The sequence below is a fragment of the Marmota monax genome, unplaced genomic scaffold, assembly GCF_021218885.2.
Source record: "Marmota monax isolate L192 unplaced genomic scaffold, Marmota_monax_Labrador192_F-V1.1 WCK01_AAM20220418_F8-fsc00024, whole genome shotgun sequence".
NCBI lineage: Eukaryota > Metazoa > Chordata > Mammalia > Rodentia > Sciuridae > Marmota > Marmota monax.
Window position 1 is genome coordinate 36,066,019 of NW_026695224.1, and position 21,983 is coordinate 36,088,001.

A 21,983-nucleotide genomic window follows, 5' to 3' on the forward strand; every position below is an offset into this window, starting at 1 on the left:
AAAAAATTTCAAACTGTGAGAAACAGTAAGTTCAAGTGGTCCATTTTCTTCTTCTTCTTCTTCTTCTTTTTTTTTTTTTTTTTAACTCGAGGGGCACTCGACCACTGGGCCACATCTCCAGCCCTTTCTTGTATTTTATTTAGAGACAGGGTCTCATTGAGTTGTTTAGTACCTCGCCATTGCTGAGGCCGGCTTTGAGTTCTTGATCCTCCTGTCTCAGCCTCCTGAGTTGCTAGGATTACAGGCGTGCGCCACCACACCCAGCCAGTGGTCCATTTTCAAAATGCAGTAATCTCAGTGACTCGGGAGGCTGAGACAGGAGGATCACGAGTTCAAAGCCAGCCTCAGCAACAAGGAGGTGCTAAATAACTCTGTGAGACCCTGTCTCTAATAAAATGCAAAAATTGGGCTAGGGATGTAGCCCAGTGGTCCAGTGCCCCTGAGTTCAATCCCTGGTACCTGCCCCCTCCAAAATAAAACTTTATATATGGAAAACAATTTTTTTTTTTTTTTTTTAGTTGTGGTGCTGAGAACCCAGGGCTCACACATGCCAGGCAAGTGCTTTACCACTGAGCCACAACCCCAGCCCACTATTTAACTTCAAATGTAAAATTGCTGGGGAAGTAAAAAACAGTAAAGGGAAAATAAAACAAATGGTTACCAGCAGTTAACATCTTAGTGTGAAAGACTCACAGCCCCTTGACAAACAGGAGGTAAGAAAGAAGGGGACACCCAAGACCTTCCCTGCAGTCCCCAGTCCATAAGCCTTTTATATATATATATATATATTTTAGTTGTAAATGGACACAATACCTTTATTTTATTTTTATTTACTTTTATATGGTGCTGAGGATCGAACCCAGGGCCTCACACATTCCAGTAAAGCGCTCCCCCCCTTTTTTTTTTTGGGGGGGGGCATGTACCAGGGACACTTACAGCCACTGAGCCACATTCCTAGCCCTATCTATTTATGTACTTACTTACTTATGAGACAGAGTCTCACTAAGTCGCTCAGGGCCTACTGAGTTTCTGAGGCCGACTTGGAACATCCTGCTGCCTCAGCTTCCTGAGTTCCCAGGATTACGTGCATATGCCACCACGCCCAGCCCCCCAGTCCTTTGTAAAGTTCCTTTTTGTTTGGTTTGGGGGTTTCTTTGTGAGGCATTTTAGAGTCTAAGTAAAAGGTGGACTGGGGATGTAGCTCTTCCCCAGCATATCTGAGGGATGTCTATTACCACACAGCAGAGTCTAGGTGGGCTGCAGGCTCATTGGTGCACTACCTCAGTGACATCATGGGAACAGATTTCCTGCCTCATCCTAAAGCCCTTGTCCAGGTAACTGTGGAGTCTGGCTTTTAGGGGTAGATGGCCTGCCAAAGTTGATCACAATGAGGTTACGGTGGTTGCTTTGTGCTCTGTGTTCTGAAAGTGTGTGGGCTGGGTGTGGTGGTACACTCCTATAATCCCGAGGCTGAGGGAGGAGGATCACAAGTACAAGGCCAGCCACAGCAAGTTAGTGAGGTCCTGTCTCAAAAATTAAAAAGCACCCCTGGGTTCAATCTCCAGTACCCCCCCCCACAAAAATCAGTGTGTTTGACCCCTTGCAGATCCCCCAAATGCTTATGAGGGTAAGTGTTATAGTTTGGATCTCAAGTGTCCCCAAAAGCTCCTGTGTTGGAGACTGGTCCCAGATGCAGTAAGCAGAGGTGGGGCCTTGGGGAGTGATGGGATCACAAGGACTCTGACCTCAGGACGCATAGCTTTATGGGCTGTGGGGGAGTAGTGGAAATGTTAGGAGGTAGAGCCCAGTTGGAGGAAAAAGGCCATTGCAGCAGGCCCCGGGAGGACATATCTTGCCCCCAGCAGCCACGTGCTACCACAAGCTGCCCATCATGATGGCCTGTCTCACCCCAGGCCCAAAGTGATGGGACCACTCAGCCATGGACTGAACCTCTGAAACCATGAACCAAAACAAATGTTTCCTCCTTTTATTTTTCTCACATATTTTGTCACAGTGACAGAAAGCTGACTCATAATACAGTCCACAAGTTCAAAGTCTTTCCATGATGATACTAAGAGGTGTCCTCCCTTCTTCCCTTTCCTAAGTGTCTGTGGGCCTCTCCAGCAGCGGTACTGTGATGAGACCCCACTGGGACCCCTGAGGAATGTGTGCTGTGTTAACATACCTGCTTCGTTGTCACTGGGATAAATGTCCATAGGTACAACCCACAAGACAAACCAGGGGTATTTAAGAACCTGAAGAGGTTCTGAAACCAATAAGCTGTGAGCTGCTGGCTTGGCCTTGCTATGTGCTGGGGAATGGCCCCCGAGACACCACACAGCTCTACACTTTGTCTCATGCAGCAACACAGAATTGACAAAGGAAACCAAGCTCCAATCCAGGGTCAATACCCAACAAATACGGGACTGGGGCTACGGCTCAGTGGTGCTCACCTAGTATGTGTGAGGCACTGGGTTTGTTTGATCTTCAGCACCACATAAAAATAAATAAAGGTGTTGTGTCCATCTAAAACTGAAAAAAAAAAAATTAAAGACCCAACATTAATTATGCATAATCTGTGTTTAATACTTTTTTATTATTTTGTACTGGGGATTGAATCTAGGGGTGCTCTACCACTGAGCTACATTCCTGGCCCTTTTTTTTTTTTTTTTTTTTTATTCTGAGGATTTCTCTAAATTGCTCAGGCCTGCCTCTAGCTTGCTATCCTCCTTCCTCAGCTTCCCCAAGTCCCTGGGATTAAAGGCAACACCCAGCTCCGAGTTTTACTTTGTAACTTTTAAAGGTATTTGGGAAATAAAAGGATAGATTTCACCACTGGGCCTTGCCTGCATCTTAGCTTTACACAACTGTACAGTCAATTCCAAGCAGTTTCCACTCAGGAAAAGCCCTAGCCTCAGGGGACAGCTGTGTTCCCTTTGCCCAGATGGCCCTAGACAAGTGCTTCAGCATGTGGACATCCTCTGTGGGACTTGTTACATTTTGTCTGTTCTGTTTATGAACTGTAACCTCATATAGGATTGCCTTAGAATCCAAGTAACAAATCCTCATGCTAAATAGAACAACAAGGGTGTTGGGGATGCAGCTCAGTGATAGACTCATTCCCCACCCAGCTCTGCACAGAACAAAAACAGCAAGAACAAACTGCATGCTTTGTGTGAGGCACACCTAAAGCCACCTACAAATCTCATCTTGACCTGACCAGCTCTGCCGCTCCTTCCAGCTGGAGCTGGCCCTGAATTCCAGAAACCAGGACACAGGCTCCTGGCAGGCAGGGAGATCCTAGCCAAGGGCCAACCTGCCAGGGGTTGGCTCGTCCATAGAACAAGGGGGTCTGGAGTAGACCATGGTCCAAATTCCTTCCGAAGTGACCACCTTAAGCAGGAAGCAGTGCCCAAGTCCACTATGCCTCTTTCCTCTTCAATACCTAGCCTGCTGGTCGCCACCCTGTCCACTGTCTCAGCCCAGCCTGCTTGCTCACCCTCACTGTACATGGCAGCTGACCCATTGGGCATACTCAGCTGACCTTGTTGCTTCCTGGGGTTGCAGATAAGAAAAATCAGCCGAGCAACAAAATAAACAGACTCTGGCCTTCCCAACCTCAGGAGAGCCATCTCCTCTTCTCTGCCCCACCTGGTTCAGGCAGAAGCTCCTTCATGCACCCCATAACAGGCCATGCTGGTCTCCCTGGTCCACCAAAAAGATGTATCTAAAACAGAACTTGTGGCTGGGTGTGTGCTGCTGGGATATTTGAAGCAGCTCAGGAGGCTGAGACAGGAAGATCACGAGTTCAAAGCCAGCCTCAGCAATGGTGAGGTGCTGAACAACTCAGTGAGACCCCGTCTCTAAATAAAATACAAAATAGGGCTGGGATGTTGTTCAGTGGTTGAGTGCCTCTGAGTTCAATCCCCGGTACCAAAACAAAAAAAATAATAATAAAACAAAACAGACCTTGTAATCCCAGCTACTCAGGAGGCTGAGGCAGAAGGATTCCAAGTTTGAGGCCAGCCTCAGCAACTTATGGATACCCTATCTCAAAAAATAAATAAAATTTACAAAAAAACTGGGCTGGCGACATAGCTCAGTGGTTAAGTGCCCGAGGGTTCAATCCTTGGTGCCAAAACATACACACACACACACACACACACACACACACACACACACACACGGCATTTGAGGGGGGCCAGCAGTCTTTAGGGATATGGTGTTGGAAATTTCCAATGAACAGGGGACAAGTGTGGGAATGGCAGCGATGCGACTCCCTGGTCTCAAGCTCCTTTCTGGAGGGTAGTAGCTGTCCAAAATTCAGTGGCTTCTTGATTTGTTGAAAACCAATAATGGTCACAGACCATGAGGGTCCAGGAAAAGTCAGCCAGTGACAATCTGTGACCTTGATCAAAGGCCTAAATCTACAGTCCCCCTACTGTTCAGGAAAAGGACAAACTCTGTTCCCAGGTATGAGAAGCTGACTGCTGACCCTGAGCTAGATAGTGAAGGCATGGTCAGTCTGGCCTCAGGCTGCACCCCAGACAGAAGCCACAGAGGGTCCCCTTCAACTAAATACAGCCCTTTCTTGCTTCAAATATCTTTATCATGTAATGTTTTGAACAACTAATAGTAATAAAAATTAAAAAAAAAAATATATATATATATATATATATATATCTTTATCACTCCCCTCTCAGGTGCTTCTGGGACCAGAACAGTAGCAAGCCAAATACTTTGAAAACACAGCTGTCCATCAGACACCCTGAGCAGATCCCTTTTTGCCAGTAGATGACCTCCTGGGGTGTTGGAGAACCCCTAGGCATCTGGCCAGTGGTGAATAGACTTGCACAGGCAGATTCCAGTGTGGACAAACCACCAGTGAAAACTGTCGTGACCAGGAAGGCCTGGTCCGGCCAGGAAGCGAGGAAGTATGCCCTCCAGCAACAGCTCTGGCTTTGCCCTGCTCTGGGGCTCAATTTCCTCAGCCCACTGGTCACATCAGTCCTGCACCTGCACTGCAGCACCTGAAGACAGGTGCTCTCCACACACAGCCCTGAGGAAGAACTTCATGGTGTCCGCTTTTCTGTTCCTGAGCCAATCAACGGGGCAAGAGCAGCATGGCTAGAAAGGGTCAGGCCTGGGATGCAGTCACAGGATTGGCAGGTGTGAGGAACAGAGGGCTCCTGCTGGGGGGCACTCCTATCACAATCCTGTCAGCAGCCTCCAAGATGGCCCTCAGTGACTCCATCCCTGCTGTCCACACCCTGAGGTAGTACCTCCCACACGGGGCCAGAGCAGGTCTCAGTGACCATGGCACTGTGTGCATGGTGGCAGTAATGGCCAACCACTCCTGAGATTAAATCTCAAAGGGCTGTGTCTTGCATCTGGGGCTCTGACTGCTAGTAATTGGCTTTGGGCAGCCTGCTGCTATGTCATGAGTAGCCCTGAGAAAGCCACATGGCAGGGAACAGAGCCTCGCGTGATAACAGCTAGGCCTCTCACCCTGACCAGCTCCCAACTTCAGAGACCCAGCAAGGTGAGTCTCCAAGTTGTGGGTTTGAGGAGTTCCCCATGGAGAGCACACAGCCCTCGCCTTTGGAAGTCCCTCCTAAGGGCCTGTCAGAAACCCACACCAAGTCTAAAGGAATGTCGAGAACTAGATACCTATTAGCACAAATTCTACTTTTTAAAAATATTTTTAGTTGTAGATGGACACAATACCTTTATTTTATTTATTTATTTTTTAATATGGTGCTAGGATCGAACCCAGTGCTTGCTAGGCAAGCCCTAACCCCAGCCCTTTCTTTTCTTCTTTTTATATCAGGGATTGAATCCAGGGGCTCTTAATCACCAGCCCTTTTTATTTTATTTATTTGTTCATTTTTGTACCGGAGATTGAACTCGGGGGCACTGGATCACTAAGCCACCTCCCCAGCCCTTTCTTATATTTTATTTAGAGACAGGGTCTCACTGAGTTGCTTAGTGCCTTGCTTTTTGCTGAGGCTGGCTTTGAACTTATGATCCTCCTGCCTCAGCCTTCCAGGCCACTGGGATTACGGTGTGCACCACCGTGCCCAATCCTTTTTAAATATTGTTTTTTGTTTTGTTTTGAGATAGGGTTTCACCTTACTAATTGCTGAGGCCTCAAACTTGCAGTACTCCTTCCTCAGCCTCCTGATTCCCTGAGATTACAGGTATAGCCACTGTATCTGGCTTCTGCCCAATTTTTTACAAAGGTTTTTTGTTTGTTTGTTTTTGTTTTTCTGAATAAAAATAGACTTTTTATCTTTTCAAGAACAAAATCTTTTTTTAATATTCATTTTTTAGTTGTAGTTGGACACAATACCTTTATTTTATTTAATTTTTTTTTTTTTTTTTTTTTTTTTTAATTTTAATATTTATTTATTTTTTTAGTTTTCGTCAGACACAACATCTTTGTTTGTATGTGGTGCTGAGGATCGAACCCGGGCCGCACGCAAGCCAGGCAAGCGCGCTACCGCTTGAGCCAAATCCCCAGCCCCTTATTTACTTATTATTATGTGGTGCTGAAGATCGAACCCAGGACTGTGGAGCTGGGGTTGTAACTCAGTGGTTGAGTGCTTGTCTCGCATGCATGAGGCACTGGGTTCGATCCACAGCACCACATAAAATAAGTAAAATAAAGATAAAAAAAAGAACAAAATCTGTGTACAAAGTCTTGTTGTACATATGATGAGTAAGACTCAGATAGGTGATAGCTAGGAGGGTCAGGGATGTGGCTCAGGGGCACAGCACTTGTCTAACATGCCAGAGGTCCTGGAAAAGACCCCCAGCACCCCTGCCCCCAAAAAGGGATGTGAGAAGATGTTTCCTAAGAATCATCTTTCATTCAGAAACAAGATTTACTGAGGGGTGGGGTTGTGGCTCAGAGTAGAGCGCTTGCCTAGCATGTGTGAGGCACTAGGTTTGACCCTTAGCACTACATAGCCTGCTGCTATTTAGTGTCCACCTATAACTAAAAAATAAATCTTAAAAAAAAAAAAAAAAAAAGATTTACTGAGATCCACAGACATGAACTTGTTTATTGAAGCATTCCTCAAGTAGTATTTTACAGACAGCATCCCAATACCAGACTAGCGTTTGGCCACAGACCTCAACCCAGCTTCAACAAGCTGAGCACCCCAGTGTCATGACCACAGGCGCCATGATCACAGCATACAAGATTTTCAGAGGCCAGTTGGGGGAGAGAGCACCAGGCTAAAAAAACAGTTCACAAATTTAGTTGAGGCCACATTAGGGAAGAAGCAAACAGTTATTTGCTCAAATATTAATAAGGAAGCCTATGGGGCTGGAGATATAGCTCAGTTAGTAGAGTGCTTGCCTTGCATGCACAAGGCCCTGGGTTCATTCCCCAGCACCACCAAAAAGAAATAAAGAAAACAAAAAGCTTTTAGTTTAAAAAAAATGATAATAAGGAAGCCTAGATATTTTATTTTTTATTTTAGTTATAGTTGGACACATACCTTTATTTTTATTTATTTATTTATTTATTTATTTTTTAAATATTTTTTCGTTGTAGTAGACACAATACCTTCATTTATTTATTGATATGTGGTACTGAGGATCGAACCCAGGGCCTCAAATGTGCCAGGCGAGTGCTCTACCGGTGAGCCACAACCCCAGCCCCATTTTTATTTATTTTTATGTGGTGCTGAGGACCGAACCCAGTTCAATGCTAGGCAAGCACTCTACTGCTGAGCCACTACCCCAGCCCCAAGAAAGGAAGCCTAGATCTTAAAAAGGACCCAAAAGATCAACTTTTTTTTTCAGAATTTGAAGGACGGTTGAAGGACGGTCCAGGCAGCTGGCCTGCTGGATACTCAGACGTAGTCCTGACTGCCCAAGGCCTGTGACGTGGTGGGACAGCAGAAATCACCATTCACCTCTTGCCTGCAGGACCTGGGGCACAGCCTCTGGACCAAGAGTTGACAGTCTCTTTCCCAGGCTCTCATTTCTCATGACATCTTCATAATAATTCCTGGATACAAACAGCTTCTGGCTCATGAATGGCTTTCACATACATTTACTGCATTTTATCTTTGCAGCAACTCCGTGGGAAGCCCAAGGCTAATATTAGCCTGTCTTTGCAAATAATTATTATCCCCATTTTACTGATGAGAAAATTGAGGCTGGGAGCATTAACAACTTGCTCAAGGGGCTGGGAAGGACAAAACTCAGGGTCTTTCCCCAGAGGCTGTCAACACCTTGCTTCTGAGTGAACCACCAGGCAGTGGCCCAACAGCAGTGGCTTTATTTCAAACATTAATAGGCCTGTTTCTTACACTCACACCACAACATGCAAATTCATTAGAGGCTTTGAGTCACAAACCCTCTAAACACACAGGCAAGAAGGGCTAGGGTACCAGAAAATCTTTGGAAGTCTGAATACAGTCACAAGACAAGGCTGGGGAGAGTGCAGGGGGACAGACTAGGGGGAGGGAAAGTGGGTGAGGAAAAACCCTCTGACTTGGTCTGTGAACCAAGGAAAGGACACAAAGTGCGTGAGGAACAGGGAAGATGGATGGATCGGGGAGATTATAAGAATAAGAGAGGGGCTGGGGATGTGGCTCAAGCGGTAGTGTGCTCGCCTGGCAAGCGTGCGGCCCGGGTTCAATCCTCAGCACCACATGCAAAAAAACAAAGATGTTGTGTCCGCCGAAAACTAAAAATAAATAAATATTTAAAAAATTCTCTCTCTCTCTTTCTCTTTTAAAAAATAATAAGAGAAATGGCAGGAAGAGCCATCAGTACTGACTCAGCAGTCCTGGGCCTAGGGACTACTCTCTCCACAAGCCCACAGAAAGAGCCACACACACAGGGAGAACTAGCTGGTGCAGAGCTTAATGCAGGCAGGCAGGACACCTAAGACTCACCCAGGCCTTTCAGGTTCAGGTTGAGGCACAGGGCAGGTGTGTGTGGGCCCTGGTTCGCCAGGCCCAATAGTGAGTGCAGGCCCATGCAGTCAGACCACCTTAGAAGCTGCCACCAACTTTAACTGTGATCTTGGGTGTGGTATCTTTTAATTTTTCTGAATCACTTTCATTATAAAATAGTGATATCAGAAGTATTTACTGAGTTGTGAATATCAACACAGTGTTTGATGTGGAGCCAGACACTAGTCAGCTCTCCAAAATATTGGTTGTTATTATAATTGTTCATTATAAACCTGGGAAACAGAAATACAGAGATAAGTGTAAGTCACTGTAACCCTTCTCTGTAGCAGATCCGTCTGCTCTTGGGCACTCACTCTGGACCTGGGTAGACCCCCATACCCAGTGGCCCTCGCGGCTGCACTGGGAGGATGGCAGGGACTTGCCTGGGCTAGGAATGCAGCTGCCATGGGATGAGACAACAGATCCCTCTCCCCACTGGGGAGCAGTGCCTCCGCACTTCCCATGAGCAACAGTGGGCTTATGCAATGCCTGGGCCATAAGCCTGGCAGGGTGCCATGTGACTTCCAGAGGTGAGTCAGCTGCCTCCAGCAGGGTGCAGCTGAGCTGGTCCAAGATGGCTATCCACATGAAACCAAAGGTCTACAGAACAGATACTCCACTCCTGACCAAACTATGGAGTGGTTAATACTCTTCTTTCTAAAAGTTGTTAATCTGCTCTTCCTGCTACAGATGGAAGTTTTTGTTTCTGGGCTTCCAAGATTGAAGGAAAACAACTGTTCCCTTCCTGTGCACACTGACCCTGGGCAGCTTGAGCTCGTGTTCCTCAGCCTTCCTCTGGCCAGTGAACGACTAACCTGCCCTTGATCAGCAACTTGTGGCTTTGGAAGGGCTCCTTCCTTCTTTTCTGAGATAGGGGATGCAGATCTGGTTGGAGTTTTACTCAAACACAGGCTGGGCCACGCGTGGGTGGTGCAGACTGGGATCTCAGCCACCCGGAGGATTATGAGTTCGAGGTTAACCTCAGAAAGTCAGCGAGACCCTGTGTCAAAAAAATCAAAAAAGTGCTGGGGATGTAAAGTAAAGCACCCCGGTCCAATCCCCAGTACCAAAAAAAAAAAAAAAAAAGGCGCTGCAATATAAACGCCCGGAGATGGCTTCCCGCTGGAGGGCGCGGCGTCAAGTCCCCCAGGCCGCAGACCCTGCGGAGTGTCCGGCACGGGAGTGTCCGGCGGGTCGACGTCGCCGGGCTCATGGCTGGACTCCAGGCGCTTAGTAAATCGTAGGGCCTCCTGAATTCGGATGCTCACGGGTCGCGGGCGAAGACCAGAAGGCCACAAACGCGCAGGCGCCCGAAGGTTGCAGTTCCAGACCTCTACAGGAACGTGAAAGCGTCGCGAAGATTCACCCCTATTTCCGCCCCCCCCCCCCCCCCCCCCGCTGCAGACCGCCCAGGCGCCCCGAGGACTTACCTCCACCCCGCGCCACCGCCCCGACGCGCAGGCGCCTTGAGGACTTACGCCGCCCCGCCCCGAACGCGCAGGCGCCCCCGAGGTGCACCACTGCGCAGGCGCGGCCCCGGGACCATGGCGGCCGCGTTGCTGCTCCTGCGCGCCCTCCGCCGAGGACCCTGGCCGGGTCCGGAGCGGCTGTGGGGCCCGGGCCTCCTCGCCGGGGCTGGGAGCAGGCGGCCGTACGTGGTCCGCAGGCCCCCGGTGGGTGTCGCCGAAGCTGGCGGCCGGGCCCTGCAGGTAACCCCGCCGCAGCTGCCCGGGCCCCTGGTGGGGTCCATCCTTTTGCCCGCCTCCTGGGCCCGGCCCGGGGCTCGCCATTTCCGGCGCGGCTGGCGCCCCCCGGGCCAGGGGGGCGTGTTGGCGTGGCCGCGGGCTCGTTACTGACGGAACGCCCCGCCCCGCCCCCCGGGAGAGCCCGCGCCGCGAGCAGCGCCGAGCGCGCCCGTCCGGGCTGCAGACCTCGCGGGGACGCGCCTTTGATCTTTCTGGAAAGACGGGCGGGCTCACGGCTTGCTGTGCCGTGCTCTCACGTCTGTGTTTATTTTTCAGAGTTTGCAATTGCGAACGCTAACCCCAACCTTTGAAGGGATCAGGGGATTGTTACTGAAACAGCATCTACTTCAAAATCCATTCAGACTCTGGCAACTTTTAGGTGTGTATCCATTGAAACTTAAGTGACAGTGACGGGGCAGAGGTAGTGGCATTTGTGAATATACTGTCTTGCTTCCATCAGTTGATGAACCATGTGGAGAAGAGTGGATCCTGCTACCTCCCCTTGCAGGGTTGCAGCCTAGGAGCTGTAGCCTGGGCGTGTAGCAGGTGCTGCCATCTAGGACAGAGTCGCTTAAGGAAGCACCTCTCTCCCAATATGTCCTCGCAGTCAGAGTGACATATCCCTGGTTAGGATAATGGTACCAGCTTGACATTGACAAGAAAATGGGAATAATCACAAGAGGACCTTTGTCCTCTATTTATTATGAGTCCTGTGAGAGCCACAGTCTAGATAATTGGAAATGGAAGTTTTCAAAAGGGGAGTTTTGTCGAAGGCCCAAAAAGATGATTTTGTTTTGAGGTTTTTGGCACTGGCAATTGAACCCAGGGGCACTCAACCACTGAACCACATCCCCAATTTGTTTTTTATCTATTTTTTAAAATATTTTTAGTTAAAGATGAACACAATACCTTTATTTTTTTTTAATATGATGCTGAGGATCGAACCCACTACCCCACATGTGTGAGGCAAGCATTCGACCACTGAGCTACAACCCCAACCCCATTTTTTTATTTTTTATTTTATGACATGGTCTTGCCAGGTTGTGTAGGGCCTCACTAAGTTGCTGAGTGGCTTTAAATTTTGATCCTCCGACTTCAGCCTCCTAAGCCACTGGGATTATAGGCCTGTGCCAAAATGCCACCCCCTTTTCTTTTTTTCTTTGAGAAAAGGCCTCACTAAATTATTGAAGCTGGCTTTGAACTCCTGACCCTCCTGCCTCAGCCTCTTGAGCCACTGGCTTTATGGGCATGCACCACCACGCCCGGCTGTAGTTGGCTTTCTTTTTCTTTTTTTTTTTTTTTCATTGCAAATGGTCACAATACCTTGATTTAATTTATTGATTTTTACGTGATGCTGAGGATCAAACTGAGGGTTTCACATACGCGGGGCGAGCACTCTACCACTGAGCCCCAGCCCGTAGTAGGCTTTCTTGGAAAAGGTTTTTATTATTATCTAGTTAGCTCCCAGAACATTGTAGTAAGTATCTATAAAATGGCTCCAAATGTTTTATATCCAGAGGGTAATTAAAAATACCCTACAACCAGCTGGGCATAGTGGCGCACGCCTGTAATTCAGCGGCTCTGGAGGCTGAGGCAGAAGGATCACGAGTTCAAAGCCAGCCTCAGCAACTTAGGCCCTAAGCAACTCAGCGAGACCCTGTTCCTAAATAAAATATAAAAAAGGGCTGGGGATATGGCTCAGTGGTTAAGCACCTCTGGGTTCAATCCCCAGTACCAAAAAAAAAGTACCCTACAAATAATTTGCTTGTTGTTGGAGTGCACCATTGAGTGAAACACTGTGACATTCTGCAGCCTCTTTGAACTTAGGTTCAAGGACCTGGAGGATTGAGGCCATAATTTCACTCCTTCTCACCCAGCTGAAATGGGGAAAGTGAACTAGGTAAACTAATGTGGTCAGAAAGTGCTGTGCCTACCGATTGGTTGTGCCTCAGCATGTCACTTATGTGTTTCAGTGCTTCATTTGTGCCCAGTGGTGCTTAGACAGGAGGCCCATACCCCAGCCCTCCAGAACTCCTGTTCTTGGCTTCACATGACAGTCAAGGTGGTCTGCTTGGCATTCTATTAAAGTTTGTGAAAAATGTTGCAATTGAAGTCATGGTTGTGATAATTCCCCATTTATTCGGAATTGGGATAAGACCAGAGGTTTGGCCGATCAGTCTGGGACAGTGGTTGCTGCTTTTGTCACATGTGCCAAAGCCACTTATGTTGTTCCTTTGTTTAGTTCTGTTTATAGCAATGTAAGTGATTGTTCTCCAACAAAATATAACGTTTTTTCCAATTTATGTTCCAGACATGTTTTTTTCAGTGCTAGTGATAGAACCCAAGGCCTTGCAAGTGCTAACCTCTACCACTGAGCTATTCTCCCTTTTATTTCCTCATGTTAACAAATTTAAGTAGCAGAGGTATTTGACTTCATATGTTGAAACAGTTTGTTATTTTCTAATTAGCCGATACAGTACTGAGAATGATGAAAGGGAATATTTCATCTCAGACTTACAACTTTTTTAACCTTTATTTTATTTATATATATTTATGTGGTGCTGAGGATTGAACCCAGTGCCTCACACATGCTAAGCAAGTGCTCCACCACTGAGCTACGACCCCCGCCCCAGACTTACAACTCTTGTGGACGCAAGTTTCAGGTGGTTTTTGTTGTGATTTGGTTATTTGAGAATGTTTTGTTCTCTTGTGTATCTCCCCTGTAGTTGGAAATCTTGGTCAGGTTCTTTCCCTATTGCTTGTAGGTGGTACTTACTATTTCAACACCTCAACGATGAAGCAGAAAAATAACGACAATGATAAATCCAAGAGGAAGGCCCCTGAAGATGATGAAGGTACGCATATCTGGTGTTCTGACACAGTGGCTCCATCTGCTTGTCCTCACGTGTGCTCGCCGCTCGGCAAGGTAAAGCCTGTGTGGTACAGCGAGGGGAGCCTGGGGACTGTGGGTGCTGCCCTTGTGCCCCCGCCCCCACCTCTGTCTGACTGCTGGGTCCTTTGTGCATGTTGTGTGGAGATGTTTCCATGGACACCTGTGCCTCTGCACAAAAAGTGTGAGTCTCAAATCTACCCCAGGAGTACCAGAGTGCCTTGGCTGAAATAGCCCTAACCACCTGTTCAGTGTTGCCACGGTCCCTGGGCTTGGGAAGCAGGCCCCAGAGGAAACAGTGAGGAGGAAAGGACAGTTGAGTAGGACAGATGGAGTCCAATATAAGAGTTACCTTTGCGTACCAGTCAGTCTGCCCCACTCTAGACCACAGCTGACTCACTGCTCACTTGCAGAATCTAAGGGTATGCTGCGTGTCTTGGTCTCACCTTTCCTCTAGACTAGGGCTCCTTCAACAGTGTGAGGGGTGAAGGAAATAAAATAGTAAGTTTGACTTAGTTTCTGAGACCTCTATCTAAGATAAAGCTGGGTTTTTGCTTTTAGCCATTTGGCACTAATAATAATGATGGAAATTGTCACTCCTTAGAAATTATTGGTGTGTGCTTCACACTGTGGTGAATGATTTACATACTTTATTTGTAAATGGACACAATTCCTTAGCTGGGGCTGGGGCTCAGCAGTAGAGCACTTGCCTCACAAGTGTGAGGCACTGGGTTCGATCCTCAGCACCACATAAAAATAAATAAATAAAAATAAAGATATTGTGTCCATCTACAACTAAAAAAAATTTTTTAATGGACACAATACCTTTATTTTGTTTTTATTTTTATGTGGTGCTGAGGATTAAACCCAGTGCCTCACACATGCTATGCAAGTGCTCTACCACTGAACCACAACCCCAGCCCACTCTTATTTTTTAAGGCAGGATCTACTAAGTTGCTTATGTCCTTGCTAAATTGCTAAGACTAGCCTCAAACTTGCCATCCTCCTATCTCAGCCTCCCAAGTTGCTGGGATTACAGACATGCACCACCACACCTGATCCATCTTTTGTTTTTTTTTCTTCTTTTTTGTTTTTATTTTTATTTTATTTTGATACTGGGGATTGAACTCAAGGGCACTTTACCACTAACCTACGTACTGAGCCCATTTTATTTTATTTTTTTAGTTGTAGATGGACATAATTTTTTATTTATTTATTTTTATGTGGTGCCAAGGATCAAACTTAGTGCCTCACACATGCTAAGCATGTGCTCTACCACTGAGCCACAACCCTAGTCCTAACCTTTTTATTTTTTATTTTGAAACAGGACCTTACTAAATCCCTGAGGTAGGCCTAGAACAACCAATCCTTCTGTCTCAGTTTCCCAAGTTGCTGGGATTACAAGTTATATGCCACTGTGCCCGTCTTTAGATCACAAAATAAACTTCATTCAAATGGGATGTGTTTAATTGGAGAGAAGTTTGTTGATAGGTAAAGAATTGGGATCATGCTGGGCACAGTGGTACAAACACCTGTAATCCCAGCAATTCAGAAGGCTGATGCAGGAGGATTACAAGTTCAAGGCCAATCTCAGCAATTTAGCAAGACTAAGCAATTTAGCTGGACCCTGTCTCACAATTTAGTGCGAAAAAATGATTGATTGATATCAGAGATTGAATGAACCCAGGGGTGCTTAAGCCACTGAGCCACATCCCCAGCCTTTTATTCGAGACAGGATCTCATTAAGGCCTGGCTAAATTGCTGAGGCTGGCTTTGACTTGAGATCAGCCTTGGCCTCCTGAGCCGCTGGGATTACAGGTGTGCATCATTGTGCCTGGCTCAAAATAAGAAAATTTTTTTTTAATATTTATTTTTTAGTTATAGGTGGACACAATATCTTTATTTTATTTTTTTTTTTTAATGTGGTGCTGAGGATTGAACCCAGTGCCTCACGCATGCTAGACGAGGCTCTACCTCTGAGCCACAGCCTTTATTTAAAAGGGTCTCACTGAGTTGCTTAGGGCTGAGGAGGGTGGCTTTGAACTCATGATCCTCCTGCCTCAGCTTTCTGAGATGCTGGGATAGGACAAGTTCTTGTGGGTTTTTTTGTTTTGTTTTGTTTCCTCCTTGTACTGGGAGTTGAACCCCAAGCACTCTACCACTGAGCTCTATCCCTGACCCTTTTTATTTTGAGACATCAGCTCAGGAGGACTGGGCTGGAATCTGCAGTCCTCCTGAGTTGCTGGGATTCTAGGCTGCACCGTTGCACCTGGCCGAGATTCTCATACTTTACAGAACCCGATCCAAAGACAATCACAGGGTTAGGGAACAGAGTGAAGGTTGTCAGGGCCTGAGGTTGGGGCCACGAGGGGTACTCTGGGCTGCAGTGGTGGATGCAACCACATACGGCTTTGGCAAAGCAAGTGAGCCCATGGCTGTCGTGTCTGTGTCTGGCCGTGATTGCTCATTTGCTCATGGGGCCGAAGGAACAAGGATGGCCATCTGTTCCTGTGCATCTCCATGATCTCACAGTATGTTTAGCTGGGAGCAGGAGTTGCAAGGTTTCTGGGCAGCTATGTAGAGTTCCTTCATTGTGTCCAAGGGCCCTTGTCCTCATCTTCAGGGTCACTCCAGGTGACCTTCAGGTTTAGCGCTGTGACCCCCACAGGCTCAGTAGAAGGATTCTAGCCTGAAAACCTGATTGGCTCCCGTCACCGTTCACCATTCACAAGGGCAACCTGTCTTCAGGGTGCTGGCTCAGCAGTCAACACCCTCCTAGCAGCAGTTTTGGCAACAAGGCTTGCCAGCGGTCCCCAGGCTGCTGTCCCATGGACATGCCTTGCGATGGCTTAGGAGGCTGGTGCACCTCCTGAAGACCTCTGGGGGCAGCACTGTATCGGGGGCTCCAGCAGGAGACACTTAAGTCTGATGCTCAGCTCTCTATAAGCTAGCTGATTATGAGCCAAGTACGTGTGTGGGCAGTGCACAGGAATAATTCCTAGAGCGTCATTTTCGTGGGCAAATGAACACAGCACGTCCAGTGAAGGACAGGGTGCTGGAGGCCTCGGCAGCTCTGATGTCCTTTAGGAATTGAATATTGGGATTGGTTTGCAGAGAAGTTGAGGGCTTTGTGGGAAGTAGGAGGGCCTTCCAGGTGGAGGAGCTCTCCTTTAAGCCCTGAGTGATTGAATGTTGTCTGCTATTCAGGATGGGGGGGGGGGGTTGTGTGTGGGTGTGTGTGGGTTTTGTTTTGTTTAAATAGTATTTGTAGTTATACATGAACACAATACCTTTATTTTGTTTATTTAGTTCTTTTATGTGGTGTTGGGGATCAAACCCAGTACCTCACATGTGCTAGGCAAGTGCTCTACCACTGGCCCCCAGCCCCCAGGGTCTGATTTTATTCCATCTGTACCTCAAAGATCCTTCTCTGCAGGCAAGTGTGGTGCTGCACAACTGTAATCACAGCTGCTCAGGAGGCTGAGGCAAAAGGTTCACAAGTTCTCTGCTAGCCTGGGCAACTTAGTGAGGCCCTAAGCAACTCTGAGACCCTATCTCTAAAAGTAAAAAGGGCTGGGGACGTGGCTTAGTGCTTAAGTGCCTCTGGGTTTAATCCCTAATACCCCAAAACATAAAAAAATAAAATAAAAATTGCTGGAAATGCAGCTTGGAGGTAGAATGCTCCTGGGTCTAATATCCCTGTACCGAAAAAAAAAAAAAAAAAATCTTTTCTAGTCAATAATATGTGAGTCTCATGGGTATATCATTCCTCACTTTTCCCTTTGTCTCTAGTGAGGGCTTTCAAGGTTTTGTGCCTGATGGATTACATAGAGACACGTGGGGTCTCCAAAGATTGTTTCCTTAGGTTCAAGTTTCAGAAGTAGAACTAGTGAATTAAGGAAACTAAATGTTTTCTGTGGGCCCTGACACGGGCTGCCAAGTGGCTCTCATACAGGACTTTGCTGGTTGTGCCCAGGACTGTGCTCGAGGTCCGCGTGCCTACAGGCCTTTGTAACAGTGTGCCACTTTCTCCTGCAGTGCCTTTGCTCACTGCTGGAAGGCACCTCTCTGGGTCATCTGCCAGGGATATACTCTGTCACCCTCCTTAGTGCCAGGTGAGGAGGACACAGAGGCCAGGGAGGCTCTCATGGGAAACCTGAGCCATTTTCACCTAAGATCCCAGCAAGTTGTCATGGGGCTTTAGAGGTAGTATAGGGCTTGGGTTGCTTCTCCCCATAGCCCTTCCAGAATGGAGGTGGCCTTGACAGTCTCCTTGAAGAATGTCATGAGGTGATGAGTTAGCATGCTGAGCTAATTATTATTTGAATTTTTTTAATATTTAGTTTTTAGTTATAGGTGGACACAATATCTTTGTTTTTTTTATTTTTACGTGGTGCTGAGGATTGAACCCAGTACCTTATACATGTGAGGCAAGCACTCCACCACTAAGCTACAACCCCTGCCCAAGAGTTGGGGTTTTGTTTAAAAAAAAAGAAAGAAAGAAGAGTTTGTTGGAGATAGAGCCGAAGCTGTGGTTTTACTTTCATTAGAAAAAAATTTTTTTTTTATCTTACACAAAGTACAGAATTTGGCTTTATCTAAAAAAAAAAAAAAAACAAGCCATGTCACCGTTGTCTTGGTCTTTTTTTTTTTAATATTTTTTTTTAGTTGTCAGTGGATCTTTTTAATTTTATTTGTGTGTGGTGCTGAGGATCAGACCCAGGGCCTCTCACGTGCCAGGCAGGAGCTTTACCGCTGAGCCACAACTTCAGCCCTTGTCTCTCTTTTTTTTTTTTTTAGTTTTATTTTTTTGGCAGTGCCAGTGATTGAGCCCAAGGCCCTGTGCATGCTAACACTGCCTGTGCTACATCCCCAGCCTGCTCCATGTCCTTTAAAAATCACAGACTGCTTCACATTCTGTGTACAAAGGCTGTGAGTTCATAGAACTGCTTCAGGTACCTTTCTTGCACTGGGTGTACAGGATGTTGTAGGCAGAGCGTTAAACGGCTTCGTATTATCAGAGGTGGGAACTGCGCTTCCTTCCTCTGAGGTGGCCTCAGATGGCATACCAGTAGCGTTTGTATCCGGGAACTGTTGACACCCTCCCCACTTGGAAGCTGGCTTCCCCAAAGAAAGGGTGTGGGGACTGAGCCTTGGGGGCCATGCCTGACTCTTCCTGCACTCTGTCCAGAGGAGAGGAGAAGGAAGCAGCGGGAGGACCAGATGTACCGCGAGCGGCTACGCACCCTGCTTGTCATCGCCATCGTCATGAGCCTGCTGAACTCTCTGAGCTCCAGCGGGGGCAGCATTTCCTGGAACGACTTTGTCAAGGAGATGCTGGCCAAAGGCGAGGTGCAGCGTGTGCAGGTGGTACCTGAGAGCGATGTGGTGGAAGTCTACCTGCACCCTGGAGCCGTGGTGTTTGGGCGACCTGTGAGTGGGGGTGTGGGCGCCCCTGGAGACTGGGCAGGTTCCTTCTTGTTTCGCCCTACTCCTGTCGTGTTGAGTTGTCCTAAAGTCAGATGTATGCATCCAGATTTAAAGTAGGACTGGAGTTTCTTGCACAGTGGCTTGCACAGGTGGAACATGAGAAAAGTCAGAGGGAGCTGACCACAGAGGCAGCATTGTTAGCAGGGTCACATAGGTGCCAGTGGCCCCAGCAGCCATGGTGGCTGTGTTTAGGAGTAGGTGGAAATAAGTGGCAGAATGCTGACTTGTTGGCATTGGGTCTAAGGAGATGAGACCTTCCCAGACCTGTAGGTCTCTAGCATGGGAAGCGTTGGCTAGGAAATCAGAAGATGGGGCTTTCACAGAGGTTGTGCAGATGCAGGTGAGTTGAGGTGGCAGGGAATTGTCCCAGTGGAAAATTATCATAAGCAATGTGAGACACAGCTGGAGATGGACAGTGTAGGGCAGGTGGGGGAGCAGATGATGCTAGCTGCCCAGTGATGTACACTCGGGGCTGGCCAGAGGTGCAGGTTGGAGGAGGACCGGGCCGCAGCCAGAGGAAGAGAGGGACTGCTCTAGTCCAGCCTTGGCATCCAGCCCTTGGAAGCCAGTGTGATCAACACTGCCGGGGAGAGGTCTGAAACTGGCTCAGGGGAGACCCTTGTGTTCAGGGCCCAGCTTGGGGCTCAAGCTGGTAGGAGTGCCCTTCCATGCAAGTGGGAGAGTTCCTCCTTAGGAAGCACCCTTCTTTTCCTCTTCTGCACCAGAGGAGTTTCCTGGGAAGGTAACTGCAGCATGGGGTGGGCTGACCTTGGCAACTCCAGGGTACGTGGCCACCCTCACTCACCCAGCCCCACCCCAGCTCAGTGCCATGCTGGCCTCCTTGCCAGCCTGCTTGTCCTTCCTAAGGCAGGGACATTGTGTGTGTAGAAATGCCATCCATAAGTACAAAAGCACGAGTGCCAGGCCTCGGCCTCCTGAGCACACCATGCACTCAGGTGTTGGGCCAAGTTCCCTCTGCCTCCCGGTTGCCACCTCCTCACTTCTTCCAGAACTCTGGAGACTGGCTTCCTTGTTGAACTTCTTATTCTACGCACCTGGTGTTATTCCTGGTCAGCCTGAGGCGGAGGCTGACCATTTTCCTGTCTCTTCCCAGCTTAGTCAAGAATACTGGCCATCTTGAAATTTTAGAAGTACAAGACAACCAGACAAACATGATGGCTAAGTGCAGAAGACCACACAGGTCCGCACACATACCCAGGTGGATGCATGGCATGGTGACTCTGAACCTCTAGGTCATTCATCCATCCATCTTGATAGTCCTGGGGATTGAACCCAGAATCCTTTACCACGAGCTACATCCCCAGCCCCTTTTTATTTTTTGAGACTCATTCTCACCAAGTTGCCTAGGCTGGCCTTAAACTTGTGATCTTCTTGCCTCAGATGCCTGTGTTGCTGGTATTGCAGGTGTGCACTGCTGTCCCAGGCTTCAGTATATTAACTTACAATATTCTGCCGGATTTTGACAAGTCATCTAATAGAATAGCTCCCTTAAAGTTTTCAGAATTTTATCTTAGCAATTTGGGGCGCATGTGAAAGGGCAGTAGATATTACCTCCTGTCCTTGTCCTTATCCTATGCTGGAGCTACAGCAATCCTAGAGACAAGTAGGGAGTCTCTTTCCTCTCTCTCAGCTGGTGGCCATCCTCAGACAGGCTCAAACGTGAGCTAGACATGTAGATCCTAACGAGGAGTACTAGTTGGGGGATAAGTCTCAGGGAGACCAGTTTTGCAAAAGGCAGTGAGACATGGATTTAAAATGAAGAGACCCACTTAATTGGTTTTCAGATGCACCCACAATGCCTCTGTTGCTGCAGTATCCTGAAGCATCTGTCTGTGGCGAGGTGTCTCAGTGATACTGGCATCAGGTCTGTGCTGTATACAGCTGAGCCAGGCACACGTCAGAGGCAGGTAGTGACTTTACAATGCAAATGTCTGCCATCTTTTTTTTTTTTTTTTGTAATTTCCCTCTTAAAGGAAAACATCACTTGAAGCTGGGTGCAGGGGCACTTGCTATAATCCCAGCAACTCAGAGGCTCAGGCAGGAGGCTCTCAAGTTTGAGGCCAGCCTGGGCAACTTAATGAGACCTTTTCTCAAAAAGGGCTTGGGAATATGGATCAGTGGAAGAGCATACATGGATTCAATTCCCAGTACCAAAAAATAATAATAAAAATAAAAAGAGCTGGGACGTAGCTCAGTGGTAGAGCACCCCTGTATTCAATCCCTAGTACCCAAACGAGGTGTTCTGTGAATGGCCTCTTCTTCAGAACCCTGATGCTGTTGATAGGTGTGCTGGAGCCACCTCCCGTGGCCTCTTTGCCCTGTCTCACTCCCCTCTGCTTTCTGCCCCAGAGACTGGCCTTGATGTACCGAATGCAGGTCGCCAACATTGACAAGTTTGAAGAGAAGCTTCGAGCAGCTGAAGACGAGCTGAACATCGAGAGCAAGGACAGGATCCCAGTTTCCTATAAGCGCACTGGATTCTTTGGAAAGTACGCTCATTGTCTTGGTTGACTCTAGACTAGCCCTGACTTGGCTTAGTGCTGTCAGGAGCAAGGTGGAGGCAGGAAATCTTGTGGGGCTGGATTCCGGCTGGAGAGGGAGCTACCGGCCTGCTGGACCGCCTCTAGGTCTCCGTCTGCAGTTGCCTGTGGTGTTTCCTAACTCAGCACGTTGTCAGTGGCTGTCATAGAAGAATGGAAAAGAAAGGGTGTAAGTGGGAATGTTAAATGTGATGACTTGGGGTTCTGAGAGGAGAAACATGCATAGGCACTAGGCACCTTGGAACTGACAGGTCCATCAGCCTAAGTGACATCACTCACATCATTGGCAACCTTGCTGGGGCCAACAAACAAAACAGCA

The 21,983-nt window shown here is 47.8% G+C and overlaps 1 protein-coding gene across 3 annotated transcripts in view; it reads left to right on the forward strand.

Moving 5' to 3' along the window:
* The first annotated feature begins 10,502 nt into the window (after nucleotides 1-10,502).
* The window catches only part of Spg7 (SPG7 matrix AAA peptidase subunit, paraplegin), a 31,565-nt gene continuing 20,084 nt past the window's right edge, over nucleotides 10,503-21,983 (forward strand). For all 3 annotated transcript variants that reach the window (XM_046434750.1, XM_058575834.1, XM_046434751.2), the window contains exons 1-5: nucleotides 10,503-10,687; nucleotides 11,000-11,102; nucleotides 13,489-13,578; nucleotides 18,805-19,046; nucleotides 21,474-21,613. In XM_046434750.1, the coding sequence (XP_046290706.1) occupies nucleotides 10,523-10,687; nucleotides 11,000-11,102; nucleotides 13,489-13,578; nucleotides 18,805-19,046; nucleotides 21,474-21,613 (740 nt within the window). In that variant the 5' untranslated portion in view covers nucleotides 10,503-10,522. The remainder of the gene's footprint in view (nucleotides 10,688-10,999; nucleotides 11,103-13,488; nucleotides 13,579-18,804; nucleotides 19,047-21,473; nucleotides 21,614-21,983) is intronic.